Source organism: Boleophthalmus pectinirostris, unplaced genomic scaffold (assembly GCF_026225935.1).
Source record: "Boleophthalmus pectinirostris isolate CB_2022bp ecotype Guang Dong unplaced genomic scaffold, ASM2622593v1 HiC_scaffold_4, whole genome shotgun sequence".
Taxonomy (NCBI): Eukaryota; Metazoa; Chordata; class Actinopteri; order Gobiiformes; family Gobiidae; genus Boleophthalmus; species Boleophthalmus pectinirostris.
This window is the reverse complement of record NW_026571353.1, coordinates 18,682,507-18,698,295: the sequence shown is the minus strand read 5'-3', so window position 1 is coordinate 18,698,295 and position 15,789 is coordinate 18,682,507. Positions and strand designations below refer to the sequence as shown.

The window sequence follows — 15,789 nt, the reverse complement described above, 5'->3', positions numbered from 1 at the left end:
ATGAATGTTAAACATATGTCCATTCTTAACTATTAAAAGGACAAAAAAAATGCCACAAACTGCAGACTTACCACAAGGGGTCAGTACTGTAACCGGCTGCTTATGAGTGTGAGACCTCAGCAGCCTTTCATAGCATTTACAGTACATCTGATGAACTACAATACATGCTACAATGGTCAGTTTTAAATGCTGGCTTTAAATGTGTCACTCTGAGCGAGTGTGGATTTCTCTCTGAGTGCTTCTGTGACTCACTTTCAAAGATCATATAGTTACCATTTGGACCAGTTTGGGTCCAAATTATGCATTAGTCCCGATAGACCCTTTAAAATGCAATGCTATTTGAAAAATCCTGACTTGAGGCAACTACAGGCAAAAAGAAGTAGACCACAATACATACATTTTTTTTAACTGACATCAGATCTAAATGTTAATGGTTTTAAGGGGAAAAAAAAGTAATGATTATAAAACTTGTCTTACGCTTTTCTATTACAAAGGATGGAAAACAAGTTACTTGGCTCATATTTGTATTTGAGCTCCACAAAAGGTCTAAAAAGTAATATGCAGATTAGACTACATGAAAATAAAGTGAAAAAAAAATATTAGGTTAACATTTATGTGTTATTTCTCCCATAAGACTCCGAAAAACTTCCCATAAGAATTCCTGTAAGAATCTGCAAAACTCTGAATTTAACCTTCATCAAAAATATATCATAATCTCCTATAAAATAAACAAATAAGAGTAGCCCCAATGCTCTGATATCACTCACATGAATCTGAGTGGTTCTCATTAGTCAAAACCACCATTTTATGACATGATGTGCTTTGTCCCAGTTTTTCAATTGAAATTCCATTATCTTCCTTTCACTTCACTACACAACAGTTGCCTCCTTGGAGAATTTCAAATATCATTCTGTTTGGCAAACTTTTAAGTGAATCTATTGCTCAAGTTTTTCTGGCTTCTCTTCTGATGTGATTACACTGCAAAATTGTAATCTACAAAATCTTGATGTGCATTAGGACTGTGTTAAGTGCTGGGTTTATGGTTTGATTTCTATCATCATATTTGTAAGAGGTGGCTTTGTTCATTATTGCTTATTCCATCTCCGGTGTGTCACAACTTAAATGAAAAGCCTTTAGTAAAGACGGATATTATAGCCCATTTCAATTTTAAGTGCGTTTGATTTTAGTACAAACCAAAGGACACACTTGTCATTGAATGCAACTTGATGGATTAGTCTGGCCTGAAGGGGAAGTCCTGCTACATCAGAATGTAATGAAAACTAATTTGAACTCAGTGGGCAGTCATGAATAGCTTCAAAATGTGTTTTTGTTCAGTGAGAGGTCATCGCTCCAATATGTGAGGAGAAGTATGATTAGTAATATAAATGTGGCCATATTTGTGGCTATACTGACTTGTAAAAGTTTGATTTTGTCAGAGCTCAGAAACTAAGCAGGCTGGACCTGGTCATTACATGGATGGGAGATGGCTGGGAATACCAGGTGCCATAGTAGGGCACCAGTGACAAAAACTGTTATTGTGTCTGTAAGCGAGACACTTCCCCCACGTGTGTGTGTGTGTGTGTGTGCGTGCGCGTGTGCCTGTGTGTGTGTGTGTGTGTGTGTGTGTGTGTGTGTGTGTGCATGCGTGTGTGTGTTGGTAGTGGTCGGAGGTGCTGATGGCGCAACTTGGCAGCCTCACTTCCATCAGTCTACCTGAGGGCAGCTGTGGCTACAATAGTAGCTTAGTAGTAGTGAATGAATAATGTAATGTGAAGCATTTTGGGTATCTTGAAAGGCACTACATAAAATCCAATGGTTAATTAATAAAAAATGGAGACTGCAGCACTAATAAAACTATCCCATACTGTTTGGCATGCTGAATATTTGTTTCACGACTGTGCTAAAATACCACAGGGGACGAGACTCAAATGAATTGTGACTATTGTTCTGGAACAGATTGAACAGGCTACAAGGGAAGAATATGAGCTAAATCCTATTTGAACACACAGGTGCAGTTACTCTGTTGAAGAGAATGTTAAATTTACAGACTGAATATGAAGAATAGCTCCAGGCGGTTACCACTATATCTTCGCTATATCTAAACTATCAGCTGGTGTGATGCATTTGTGGGACTGAAAGGGAAATCATTCATTGATCAATAAGATGTAAGATTAATATGCTTGATAATCATCATTGATGATCATGTGTGTTAATAATAACATTCCCAATCCCAGTTTACAAGATGACAACAATCCAAGCTTCAAGCTTCTTTCAAAAAAGTATGAAAAATATAAACATAACGCTATGACTTTATAATATCTCAGTAACCAACCTACCAGCCCATATTCTTGTTTTGTTCGAAGGCTGTTACTTGCCATTCAAAATTGAGATAAAATACTAAGACAAGATTTCAGTTTACACAAACTATAAAAGAAAAAAGCAGTGAACACATACTAAAAAGCCTTTTAAAACATGTGACTCATCTGCTCTGAAATGCAAATCAGTATCTGTTTGAGCCACAGCATCCTGTCATTTAGCACAAACGTCTATTACCCGCAGAGTAGCATGGGATAATCTTCAGCATGATTTGGATTCAAAGAAATAGCAATATTTGGAGGAAAGTGCTCTATCTCTCAACCTGTTGATGTGCAAGTCTTCATCATCAGTATAGTGACATATTTACATGGGCAGTACCGATCTCCATCCCCTCACCCCAAACCTTGTTGCACATTTTTTATTCACATAGTTTCCTGCTGAGATGTAAGTGAATAAATAAATAATTAAATAACAAAAATAAAAATATATAGCCTACAGGAAAAAAATAAATAAATAAAAATCAATTTCCGTATACTGTTACTATGGAAACCCTTTGACCAATCACATTTGCTAATCAGTATGGACTGGAGAATATGACCAATCAGAGCACGCGTTGTTCCGAAGTCCGTCTGTTTGAAACAGCGAATCAAGCGTTCAACTGATTTCTGAAAACTTAACTACAATAAAAGCTGGTAAGTATAATTTAAAGTTCTGTCTCAATAAGACGCGGTTTTGTGTCATATTAGAGGCCATGTTAAACCTAACAGACGGCGAAGAAGCAACACGTAGATCTGGTACAGGACGCCATATCTAATTAATCCTCACATTTGTTTTTGGGGCAATCCGTGTGCACAAAGTCGTCGCTGCTTATTGGATAGACATAAACCCTTAGACTTTATATTTCTAATTTCAGTGTGCTTATTCATCAGTGTTGAGTATTGACCTTTTCAGCTGCTTGTATGCTGGTAGCACTAGGCTAAATATTCCCCCGTGCCTTCATTGATGCGTGTTAATCTCTCTGCTGTAATCAGATGTCTTCAGACGAGGAAGAACGAGCCACTCCAGTTCTGCCCAAAGATTCAGATAGGGGCAGCTCAGTCTCTTCAGAACTTCAGGTAAAATGTTCAATATATTTCAAAATTCAAATCAAACACGTGTGATAGTGTGGTTATTATATTAAATCCCAGCACCAAAGTTTATAGATAGCTAGATTTATTAGATATATTTAATGATTAATATGTAACACTACATATTCATTGGTTTGGATTTAATTTATAATGTAATATCTGAAGTAATAACATTCATCAATCAACAGGATGAGTATGAGGAGTTAATCCGTTATGCAGTAGTGACCCCAAAACTAGACACACTGCAGCAGCTGAGAACATCCCAGCTGTCAGTTGAAGTGCCAAGTAAACAGCCAAAGAATGAGACCCAACCACACCACCCAGCAGGTATTCATATTTTCTTCTTATTAAGTCATGTAGCCTTTACAAATATATCTTCACTGGATGACTTAATTGTCGTGAAGGACTGTGTGAGGTTGTTTAAAGGGTTGACATACTTGATCAGGTTAAGCTGAAGCCATCATCATGTACATCTCCATCAGGTTTTTATCATTGAGTTTTATCCACATCTTATAGTCCATCATCCTCCCTCTACTAGACGTGACTCTCTTTGAGCTTGCAGCTGCAGTTTAGTAGTGCACAGGGATGTAGCAAGCAGACAGGATGATTGGTAATGATCTCCTGGCACTCTGCCCAAAAGGCTCTCAAGAGTAAGGCTTCTACGAGGAGTATTTAATTAAGATATTGAGATTAATCATGCATTCCTGGACTTCTGGAGGAGTCATGGCCAGTCATCCCAGGCTTCGTGGTATTGTGTTCAGTCACGTTTAACAGTATTTCTTTTTCAACTCGTTTTAAATCTTTACTTTTTAGTGTATGTCATGACCAGATTGTATCAGTTTGTATTGTATTTGAACAGTTTCAAGAACACACTAATTCTGTCTTGTCTTGTTTTGTCTTCTTGCCACTTATTGATATACACTTGAAGCCGAAACTGAAAATGTAAGACCTTTGAGTGGAAGATCATCAAGAGCATCCTCTACGTTACAGGGCTCTCTGAATAAGCATGCTGCATCCTCAAGACCCGCTCATGGTAATATTTTGGTTTAAAAAACAGGTTCACGAGGTAACAAATTCTGTTGTGAATTTTAGTCTTCACTTTCTTTTCTAGTGGGAGAAACAGTAGGTCAGTCAACAAGTATGGGGTCACTGGTGTCAGAGGTTGGTTCAGAGCGGTTACAGACTCCGCCTGAGAGATCCAGATCAACCAGCCCTGATGCTTTTGAGGCTGTTGTGGCTGAGATGTTTATCTCCAAGGAAAACATGAGCAGAATGGAGAACATCCTAGATGTGTGGAGCAACAACCTCAAGGTTAACTTTCTATGCACTATGTATCCAATCAGTCAGATTAATGACATCATCTACCGAAATGCATGCAGATTATTAGCCACCATAAATATTGTAGTTTTATTTGTATAGCATGTGTTTTCTACTAGAGCCTTGAGTCAGTCAATATAAAGCTGCGTAATTTAAAACTATTATTTTAGTTAGGTCTGGTGAAATGCATTTCAAATGTCAAAATAATAATAATTTATATACATACATGTGAACTCTTTTTTTCTTTAGTCAAATGTGCTGACTGAACTCAGGAAATGGAAACTAGTGTTTATGGAGAAACACAAGTTGGAAATGAAAAAAGAGAAAGAAAAATGTAGAGCACAGACAGCAGGCCTACAGTCTGAGATAGACCACTTAAAGGAGCTGCTACAAACATATGAAATTTCAAACCAAAGAAAGGATGAGGTAAGGACACGTTTGTTTTATCATGGTTTACTCAAACTTGAAACATTTTAACTTTTCTCAGGTCATTGGGAACTTGAGCCAGGTATTAGAACGACAAAAAGAGAAAGTTGAAAAAATGAGAGCCTTCACTCACTGGAGACTTCAGCACATTGAAGTTAAGGAGGAGGTAATAAAGCAGTGTATCGGATTCATAAACAAATCAACTTAATCATCAACAACAATAATTCTATGTTTTCTGTTGCCCATCTGCTCATGGATTTAATAAGTGTAATTTTGTTCTTTCCAGGCTCACGCTGCTCAAGCGGCAAAGCGGCACTATGAACTGCAGCTGAAGAGGAAGGTGTGGTTAAGTTGGCACTCTCTGATCCAGAAACACTGGAAGGTCAATGTGGAGCGTGCATGTCGTGCAAAGGCCGAGGAGGTCTGTGAGCGCCTGTCTGCAGAGTATGAAGCCAAACTGACAGAGGTAAACAAAAACATTCATATTAGCTTCACATATTCCTGTCATTTATGATTTAAGAACTGCTGCCAATAATACTGTGGAATGACTGTTATTGATTTATTATTTTTTCCTTCAGCAACGTGGGGTGTTAGACAAAGCTCTTGCTGAGATCCAGAGACTGCGGCTGGAACGGGAACGTTATGAGGAATCTATGAAGAAAGCCTTCATGAGGGGCGTATGTGCCCTCAACATGGAGGCTCTCAACATGTTCCAAACCACAGAGGGGTGGTCGGAGCCACTTCCATCACAGGATCAACAAGGTCTATGCTAAATACATGTTTTACTACAGAACAAAAAAATAATATTTTGAAAAAAGATCAAAGTTATATTGTTTTAAGCTAACATATCTACAGTCTTGGATTGATGTATTTCCAAATTTTCTGCTTGTAGAACCCCCTCGCCCTGATGAGCCTGGCTCTTCTAGCATGGGCCCACATACTGGTCCCTCAACACGATTCAATCCTGTCCATTTTGATCACACAGAGCCTCCGTTAAACAGTGAATCAGAAGACTTGGTAGGGAAATCATTCATTTGTTCAGTACAGGAGTCTCCAACATTATTTTTTTTTTATATTTAATTATTATTGTAGATGAGTTTGCGTCCAGCATCAAGAGCAGATGTTCTTCCTTCCTCCACAATTGGCCACAGCTCTCTGGAGACCACTGCACCCTTCAAACAGCAGGTAATTATTTATTGTCTATCTGAAGTCTCTCGCTAAATAACCTACACTGTATGTATTTTCTGTTTGTTTTCAGGCCAGTGGGTGGGTAGTTAATGATGGTCAACAAAAATCCTCCAAAACTGTGACTGCTCGAATTACAGCTCGTAGTGATGTCAGTAAAGCTGCTCGCAGTAGTCTCCAGGTGATGGGTGTGTCTCCTCCCATGAGCTCTGTCATAGTGGAGAGACACCATCCAGTTACACAGGTACAATAGCAATCTTCATTCATTTTATATAGTCTACAGTTTACATAAACACATAATCCAAAAAGAATTGTTGTCTCTTATTCCATGTAGCTCACTGTTGGTCAGGCCACAGCTGCCAAGTTTCCTCGCTCGTCCCAGCAAAGTCGGCGGCCCACGACAGGAAGGAGCTCTTCCCGCACACACTCTGGCACCTGCCATATACACTCCATCAAAGTAGTGGATTGAAACGTACAACTGTCAAAATTTTACATGTTTCATTGTCATTAATTTATTTATAATGATTAGTTATTTAGCTTTTAATCAAATTCTGTATCTAGATTGCTGCTGACATATGTAATGATTTAAATTATGTCCAAATAAGAATCTACTGTGATAAACATTTGTGCTAATTTTTGGTAATGATACATCTGACACTTGAATTTTGAATAAATTTTTTTAATGGTTTTATTTGTCTTAAGAAATTCTACAACTCTTTTTGACACTTTCAGATTCCATTCGTATTTTATCTGAAACAAACATGATGTTATTGTATATTACCAACAAAACATGGTATATAGATTAAATATTTATATTTTACAGATACCTGCAGCTTTTCGGTTGTCTGTGAGTACAAGGCTTTGGTAAAGTTCTCGGATTGGACTTTTATTTGCCATCTCAACCCCATGGAGCCAGATCAGCAACATCCGGTTTCCATGCTCCTGATAACTGTTCGGCCCTGTGCCATCAAACAATAGGAACAGCTTTATAATTATACTGCATTATGTATTTTAAATGTACAGACATTAGTGGCAGGTTTAACAAATAACTAAAATAAACTGTCTTACTTGGTCTTTGGACTTCAGGGAGGAAAAAATTCAGATATGTGCTGTACCTGTCCACTGCTTCTCAATAGCCTCCACTTGTTGTGTGGTAAATCCCCAGTGTTCAGCCAATTTCTTCCATTGCCCTGGTTTCAAAAGCTTATATGCTAAACGCCAGGCTGTTGAACGCAGCTGCTTTGTCTCATAACGATGGTCCAGTTTAAACGTCAGAGGAAACTCGCTTCGGACACTTTGATTAACTTCAGGGTTGGTCTGAAAGGGCAATTGAATTATTTCAATTTCAGAGAAAGTCACGTGCTACATAGAAATGAAAAACTGGATGAAATATCACACAGTTAGTCTTGTTAGTGCCAGTAACATTTTAGAAATTGGATTACATTTTTAGTGGTCTCTTAGCTGTCAAAAATGTTAAGGTTCACAGCCACGTTCCCTATGCCTGATAAAAGTGTTAAGAATTGGATATGTCACTGTTGGAAAATGATAGGAAAAATCTTACCTGTTTCCAAATATTGTACCTCTCTGCTTTAATGATCATGTCAACAATGACCACCTCACCCGCTCGTGCCGCTACATCAAGAGCAGTTTTACCTTGCTATGTGGAAAACAAACATTTACTAAAGATAGTAACTAGATTTTAAGCATTTATTTATTCAGTTTAGAAAGTACCTTGTCTTTCAATGAAAGATTTACTCCTGCCTTAAGAAGCATTTCTGTAACTTCTACTTTACCCATCTCAGCGGCAATGTGCATGGCTGTTTGGGACCTCTACAGATGTAAACGAGTATATTACTTAGTTTGTTAGTTGAACCATTCATTGTGATGATTGTACCTTATCTGTAGTGTCACAATTGCAGCCAGCCTCAAGTAGACAATGGATGACAGGGAGGTGACCATTTTTCACTGCTAAATGAAGGGGAGTCTGTAAGTTCTGTGAAGTAAATAATCATGCATTAAACTCCCAGATGATTGTAAATGTTACAATTTCATGTACTATTTATTCATGCCTCTTTGAGACAGTAAGCCATTTGACAGGTGGCAAACATGTGGCTGCCAATCTGCGCCTACAGCCTTTTTGATAACCACCAAAAACTAGCTACAGTTACAGACAAGGTGGATGAAGTGTCTTGCACCAGGACACAACAATATGCACTTGTCAGAGTTGGGATCAATCATCTTTTAACACTGAACCACTCCTGCACCAAAATAGAAACACAGTTTTCTATTTGTCTGAATGAACCAATAGTGAATATAGTAAATACCTGGTCAGAACATTCAATTTGGGCTTCGTACTCCAAAAGAAGTTGTACCAAAGATGTGTCTCCTCTTTCTGCAGCTCTATGTAGTGCACTACGTTTGTCCTATAATAGAAATGTTGGAACAAAATGCCACTGACTTGTATGAATCCTTCTGTGTTTCTTGAAGCAGACACAATAGGTTAGTAAGATTTAAGTTGCTATACATTTGTGATGATGTTGGGGTCACAGTCAGACTCCAGCAATGTTTGGACACATTCTTCATGTCCATTGTCTGCTGCCTGGTACAGGGCTGTTTCACCATCCTAAAATTTAAATTCATCAACATATTCAGATAGTTATAAAATACAATGTTGATTAAATTTAGATAGTGAATTATTCCCAAAACATTTTAGTCCCTCTTTTTTTTACCATAAACTGGCCTCGGAATAAATATCATTATCAAGTTTATTTTTTTCAATGGTAGCCTTTGGTTATTTGCTCAAAATTCACTATGAGAGAGAGAACTAAGTGAGATAATAACAGCCTAAGGTGTCTTTTAGTTAACAATGATAACCTAACTACTTTCACCTACAGTAAAATAAATGTTAGTGATAGCTGTATTCAGAAATCCTGAATTATGGAATATTTATACAGATTGTCTACCTGATTGACTTCATCTCGAGTATCAAAGCACAGCAGTAGCAGTTGGACTGTCTGCCCATGGCCATTCCTGGCAGCTAAGTGCAGAGGCGTGTCCCCTCTCTGGCAGACGGGAGGGAAACAGCGCACAGTAGTGAATGTTTGACTTTGAACTGGATGATAGGTGCACAGTGAAAACAACCAGAAACCAAGGTTAGTACTGCAAAATACACAACAGTAAAGTTTAAGCTTAAACCTGGTTGGGCTCCATGGTGCCCATATTGTAAGAAGAATCCATCAGCATCTCAAGCATTTCAACACAGCCATGCTTTGCCGCCAGGGAGAAGGGGCGCTGCCCAGACTGCAAAATACATAATACATAAAAATCAACAAATAGAAAATGGGATAGAATGAGTTATCTTTAAACATACTCTGTCCCCTTTGTCTAGTTCCTTCATAATGAGGTCATTGATAATGTACTCGACTATTTCTGTGTGGTTGTTGATAGTAGCACAATGCAAGATGTTCAGTCCCTCCTGAAGTAAAAATTAACATAACAGCAAAACTTACATTTCAATTTTACAAATTAATGGTGAGACAAGTCTACCTCATTTTCTGATTTCTGCTCAGCCCCGGCCTTCACTAGCAACTTCAGAATGTCCAAACTTCCAAACCAGGCTGCTAAATGAATTGGCGTGACCCCATGCTGTTAATTAGAAACCCAGTTGAGGTTTTATTTAAGTTAGCTTGTACTGTTTGCACATCACTGCAGATGGCTCTCACTTTGTCCTTCTGATCCACTTTGACCCTACGCTGAAGGAGAAATTGCACTGCCTCCTTATTCTTTCGAGCAACAGCAAAGTGCAGAGCAGTCCGTTGATCCTGTGGCACACAATCATTGTCATTTATTTTAGAACATTTAATTTATTTAGACTTAACTGTACCCTGAGAGAAACAGTGAGAAAAATAACAAGCATTCAGTAACACTGAAAACTGAACACAGAAGGGAATATTTAAAAAATGAAATGAAACAACTTTTACTACTTTTACAAGTTTATTTTCTGAGAAGATTGTTAAAAGACTTACCACATTTTTTGCATTTGCATTCAGTCCCTTTCCAGCCACTTTCATTGTTTCTATGTCATTCCTCTTAGCTGCGTCTATGAACTGCTTTTCTGTAAGAAGCACTTGACAAAAACAGATTTTTAAAAATGCAAATGTACGTACCTTTAACAAATTTATGTAAAACTACTAATATAATAAAATGTATACTTACACATCTCCTTATTATCAAAACTCTGATCTGGCTCCTTGTCAGAGTTCTTGTTCAGGACAAAGTCTGTAAATGCCTTCACACTGTCCTGTCCTACCCATTTTTGAGAATCCAAGGTTTTCTTTGCTGCTTTCCAAGTTGATAATCTCTCCATTGTGTAACTAAGGTGAGTCTAGTGGTGTTTGTTTTTTTCTACATGCACACTGCCATGAACAAATCTATAGAATAAAACCTTGAACAAAACCCTAAAAACTCCATCCAATGTCTGTGTTGTTTCTGAGCAGAGCATATTGACTTGTGCTTCTTGTATTTTCTTGATAGCTGCAAGGCTGATTCATGTTTACTTTATAGCACACACCCTTGAGAGTAATGCTCAAGAGAAAATATAACATTGAAGTTAATGGTTTCAGTAAATTCTATAACTTCTGTTTCTATCTACTAAGTATACAATCTTAATAAGAACATAAAGTCAAAGTTTCTTATTCTTATTCTTATTCACGCTTTGTTCCAGGCTTCAATTTCAGTTCTTACAGAGACACTATTGACTAGAGAGTTTAAGGGTGTAATATCACTTAAATCAGCAAACATAAAATGCTATGAATAAACAAGACTATTTTATTTAGAAACAAGAAAGTTCGTACCAAAACCTAAATTATTGCAAGCAAAAATGTAATAAATATGTTGAACAGTAAATTATTGCAAGCAATGGCAATTTATTATTATTATTATATTTTTTAATTATAAAATACAATAAATAACAATTTCTAAAACCTTCACATAAGCAGGTAATAAATATTACCATTTGAGAATAAATAATTTCTTAAATGCTTATACATTGAATTATTGAATTATTATTCTTATTTACTTTATTATATGGTCTAAAATGTGGCTAGTGCAATTGCTGTTTTATATTTACATGATCATGTGAAGCAGTAATAAAATTGCATTACATTACACAGAAATTCTTCATTGCATGTATAGAGAAGTATGTTGCTTGAGCAGAAATCACCTGAAGAATCGGTCAATGGTGTTGTGGGATCCATGCCCTTTAGCCTTTTTCGAGGGAGGAGAGGAAGGAGAGTCTCGCCTTTTGGTTTTGCCTTTGGTTGACTTATGCATAAGTGGATTGCTGACTGTAAACAACGGTTAACACAAGTTTAGGATTATATGCATACACTATTGTTTTTTTTTATGATTACGATTACTCACCTGTTCCTTTATTGTTTGTGACTGTAACTAATGCTGGCTTTGCTGGCATTATTGTTTGTCCCTCGAGCTTGTGTAGCACTTCCTGGTTCAGGCAAAGGTCAACATGATGGTTAAAAGCAGTAAGGTCATTCGTGTCCTGGGTTTTGTGGCACACCGGACAGATGAGGACAGGGCATTTATCATCACATGATTTTGGGTGCTCTGAACCTATACGGTCATCGCTGTTCAAAGCACTGCCTCCATTTTTATAACCCTCCTGTGGATTCATTTTGCCAAAATCTTGTTTGGAGACTTCAGTCTTCTTATTTTCTTCTAAACTGTATTTGTCTGATATGTGACATTGGGTATCTGTATTTTGTGACCTCAAATCTGATTCAGGGTCAGTGTTCTGGTCACTCCTTGTTGTAGCCCCTTTGAGACACAGGTCTATGTGGTTATTAAAAATATTTAAGTTGGTTGTATTGACTTGACAGAAGCACACGGGGCAGGTGAGGCCTTCAGACGATGGAATACCACAGTCTGAAGTGGATGGTTGAGGCTCTGGTGATGGGGAGAGGTTCTGTGCAGTTAAAAGGGAAGCATTCTGTGGTGCCAGCTTTTCTGTTAAAATCTCATTGTTGCGTTGGTCATTATCAACAGAAGTGCAGGGATTTTCCATTGTAACTATGTTTTGTGAGGCTGCTTTTTCAGCTTCAACTTGAAGTCTTTTGACCTGAGCCATTTGAAAAAAAGACAGTTTTGGTTTATCAAACATCTTATGTTCCTCCAGCCCTTCTTGCTTATTCTGCCTTAAAAATTGAGGTCTCTCCAATTTCTGAGAAGGTTCTTGTAGAGAACCACCAGGGGTACTGCAGTCCTTTTTGCCCTGCTGAAAAAATCCCACGATGCTTTTTTGCAGCAGCCTTTTGTCTTCCAAGTTGACAAATGCAGAAACTCTAACACCTAATCACAGAGATAAAATAGTCAAAACATGTTATTTTTGGTGGCTCTCCCTATATATATTTTAACTGATATGTCACTCACCCATGAGTCTCAGTCTGAGCAGGTGAGGAGCTACATTTTCTATTTCAGTTTTCAGCAGGTCCTTAGCAATAGCATAAATCTCCTCAGCTGTAGCCACTGCACATTGTACAGTCATCGCTCTGGTTTTCACTTCAAAATTGACGTTCTTTAGCTTCACTGTAACCGTTTTACCCTTTAAGACAAATATATCAAAGTTATCGTCTTTATACAACTCACAGAACAAACAAGGGCAGTTCAAAGTGGGCCTAATGGTTTAAGGTGCATGAACGGCACTTCAATCCTACTCTATTGGGGTGATGTTTTATTAAATGCACCTGATGTTCTGTACCTTTAGGCCTTCTTTCTTCATGTCTTCTGCTAAATCATCACAAAGTTCTCTACACAAAGCAAACTGTTCCTCTGGGTAACTAAGTTCTTTAAATGTCCTGTCAGGTAAAAATAAATAAATAAATAATTGTGTTCAGAATGTATTTACCATAAAATTTTGTTATATTACTTACCGTTCAGTGCTCATGCTTTTTCTCTCCTCATTCCTGAAATAAACTATATATTATAATTCTGTTATGTCAACAACAATAGTATGTTTAAAACTATTTCATCACCTTGGTATAAATGTGGAGCTCAAACCTAGGGATAACTCTATGAAGTGATGCCAAGCAGTCTCGGAGAACAACAAGGACAACAGTGCCATCTGCTGTCTAAGATCAAAACAGTTACAGATGCCTAGGGCTTTCAGCATCTTCTCACTCACTTTACCAATGCCAGGCACCTAAAAAACAATGAAAATTTACTTACTTGAAACTTGAGGACATTAGATTAGTGGAATATGCTGTACCTTGCGAACTGGGAGATTGTGAATGAAGTCCATCACTGCATCTCTTGTGGGAGGAAGTCTGTATTGACCATTGGGTTTATTCTTATCACTGCATACCTTGGCCAACATCATGTTGGGAGCAATACCTAGAAGATTATAGAATATCTGTAATAACACTTAGTTAATGACATTTTGCAATTTTAGGCTCAGTGTTTGTTGTAGGTACCTTATAGATGTACCAGTAGGACCTTTGTCTTTATATTCCACTACTTTACAGTAGTAAATAGAAGCCTATTTATTACAATTATTTAATTTATTATAATTATTGTATTATGATTTATTTTTGCTCATCACTTCTTTAATCTCTCTCTTTATTAAATTATAATATTTATAAATGTAATTATTCTATTTGTGTGCATGTGTGAATATGTGTGACTGTTTTACAATGTAAAAATATGCACAGTACATGACACTTTGCTTTCTGTAACCATTTGTGTTCACACTAACCTGCGCTTGCTGTTAACTTTGTTTTCTGCTCAATTCGGAAACGCATCTCTCTTACAGCCTCCTCAGTAGATGTCCCAAATACTTCAAATATTTTGCCAACAATAGCCCCACTTCCACAGCTGGTAAGCACAGGAGAGGAGCTGGGGCTGTCCTCAAATAAAACAGGGGAAAGATCCTTTACTTCTGTCTTTTCCACTGGTTCCATCTGTGCCTCATCTTTAATAGAGTGTTATTAGAGGCAACCAGTAATATGTAACATTTGTAGATTTATTAAAAAGTATGTTATGCTTGCCATTGTTGTTAGTGCTGTTACTATAGTAGTGTGTGCGTGCTGATTCTGGCCAGCTCTTTCTCTGTTCCAGGTGCTCTGTGAAGTCCAGATAGGCTTCGTCCAGGCTGACTGGTTGGAAATCAGGATCATACTCAGCAAATATTATCCGAACCTGAATGATATGCATAACACAAATTACATAAGTCTCAAGACGCTTACTGGAATTCCATATTGGTAACTTGTAATCAAACTCACCTCTTTACTGACGGCCCTATATTTGTCAAAGTTTGTAGGAACAATAACCAAGTTGGGGCAAAGTTTCTTTGCAATAAATCCAGGCATGGCTGCTCGTACCCCAAACTTTCTTGCATGATAGTTTGATGTTGACTGGAAGCATAAATGAGATTCTCCACTTGAAAAACAAATAACGACTACTACAGTATTTGACTTATTATCTACTTACAAGCATGCTCATAGAGCCTACAGCCATTGGTTTATCCTTGAGCTCTGGGCAGTCCCTCATCTCTACAGCTGCATAGAAAGCATCCATGTCCACATGTACAATAACCCGACTGAGATCACGATGTTTCTCCATCTCTGTGACCATCTTTGCAACCTAAGTTGAAGCAAAGAAATTACACGATATCATTCTTGGGATGTGGGTGAAGGTTAAGTATAAGTTCAGTGTCTAATAAAGTATTATACCTTGAGGTTTGCCATCTGTAACTGCTCTCCTGTAATAGAAGCCTTTTGCTGCATCATTTTCTCAATGCGTTGGTTGACCTGCTGATCCCTCTTCAGTTCATTTTCATAAAACCTAGATCCCTGTTGACGACAACATATTTTAAGTTACTTGGACTAGAGGTGAAAACGAACTGGTCCACATAAAAGGAAACAGACGCTCATTTTGCCTGAATGTAGGGTTATTACCTTAGATGTCTCCATGATGATTGCGTTGATCTTGTCTCTGTCAAGGCCCTCCATTCCTGCCTTATTGTCATTGAGAGCCATTCTGGAAAGAATGCCTTCTCCCTTTGCATTAGTGTCCTTGTCCATTTTTGACAAGAAAACTTGGAAATCTTTACTCGAATTACACTCCAACTGTAGCGACAGTTCATAAAATAGTTAATGTACTAGCATCACTCCCATTTGTAACAAATAATCTTATATTCTTTAGTGAAATTCGCTCCACAATGTTCATGCCCTGACATGTTTTCAAAATAATGACGTTTAGGCGGCACTTCCGGGATTTGGTGAGTACGCAAAAAGGTGGGGCCACAAAATTAAAATTTTGTGAAGATTAATGGTGCATGAAATTAGGCAATCGACAAATAAATTTCTAATTAACGTTATACTTTTATACAGCTAAACGTATCATGTTC

General features: G+C 37.6%; 3 protein-coding genes across 4 annotated transcripts; 1 reads left to right on the top strand and 2 right to left on the bottom strand.

Moving 5' to 3' along the window:
* The first annotated feature begins 2,934 nt into the window (after positions 1–2,934).
* Positions 2,935–7,058, top strand: poc5 (POC5 centriolar protein homolog (Chlamydomonas)). The gene is made up of 13 exons (XM_020920964.2): positions 2,935–3,008; positions 3,348–3,431; positions 3,632–3,770; positions 4,372–4,476; positions 4,555–4,754; positions 5,010–5,186; positions 5,248–5,352; positions 5,473–5,652; positions 5,765–5,948; positions 6,079–6,203; positions 6,279–6,371; positions 6,445–6,615; positions 6,706–7,058. Exons 2-13 carry the CDS (start codon positions 3,348–3,350, stop codon positions 6,838–6,840), a joined length of 1,698 nt encoding a protein of 565 aa, XP_020776623.2. The 5' UTR covers positions 2,935–3,008; the 3' UTR covers positions 6,841–7,058.
* ankdd1b (ankyrin repeat and death domain containing 1B) lies at positions 7,035–10,747 on the bottom strand. 2 transcript variants are annotated; one of them, XM_020920900.2, is made up of 15 exons: positions 10,587–10,747; positions 10,397–10,497; positions 10,094–10,192; positions 9,918–10,016; positions 9,742–9,846; positions 9,567–9,671; positions 9,335–9,433; positions 8,896–8,994; positions 8,696–8,794; positions 8,266–8,364; positions 8,103–8,201; positions 7,933–8,028; positions 7,487–7,688; positions 7,199–7,330; positions 7,035–7,121 (listed from the first exon to the last, which is right to left on the bottom strand). In XM_020920900.2, the coding sequence occupies exons 1-15, from the start codon at positions 10,735–10,737 to the stop codon at positions 7,069–7,071; spliced, it is 1,638 nt and encodes a 545-aa protein (XP_020776559.1). In that variant the 5' UTR covers positions 10,738–10,747; the 3' UTR covers positions 7,035–7,068. The 2 variants fall into 2 exon arrangements, with proteins under 2 accessions (XP_020776559.1, XP_055017977.1); XM_055162002.1 differs by lacking the exon at positions 7,035–7,121 and having other exon boundaries at positions 7,440–7,688.
* Positions 10,748–11,572: 825 nt separating this feature from the next.
* polk (polymerase (DNA directed) kappa) lies at positions 11,573–15,649 on the bottom strand. The gene is made up of 13 exons (XM_055162001.1): positions 15,338–15,649; positions 15,113–15,232; positions 14,871–15,023; positions 14,663–14,794; positions 14,429–14,579; positions 14,137–14,352; positions 13,651–13,775; positions 13,418–13,584; positions 13,316–13,348; positions 13,144–13,240; positions 12,816–12,987; positions 11,793–12,734; positions 11,573–11,716 (listed from the first exon to the last, which is right to left on the bottom strand). The coding sequence occupies exons 1-13, from the start codon at positions 15,461–15,463 to the stop codon at positions 11,589–11,591; spliced, it is 2,562 nt and encodes an 853-aa protein (XP_055017976.1). The 5' UTR covers positions 15,464–15,649; the 3' UTR covers positions 11,573–11,588.
* Positions 15,650–15,789: the final 140 nt, after the last annotated feature.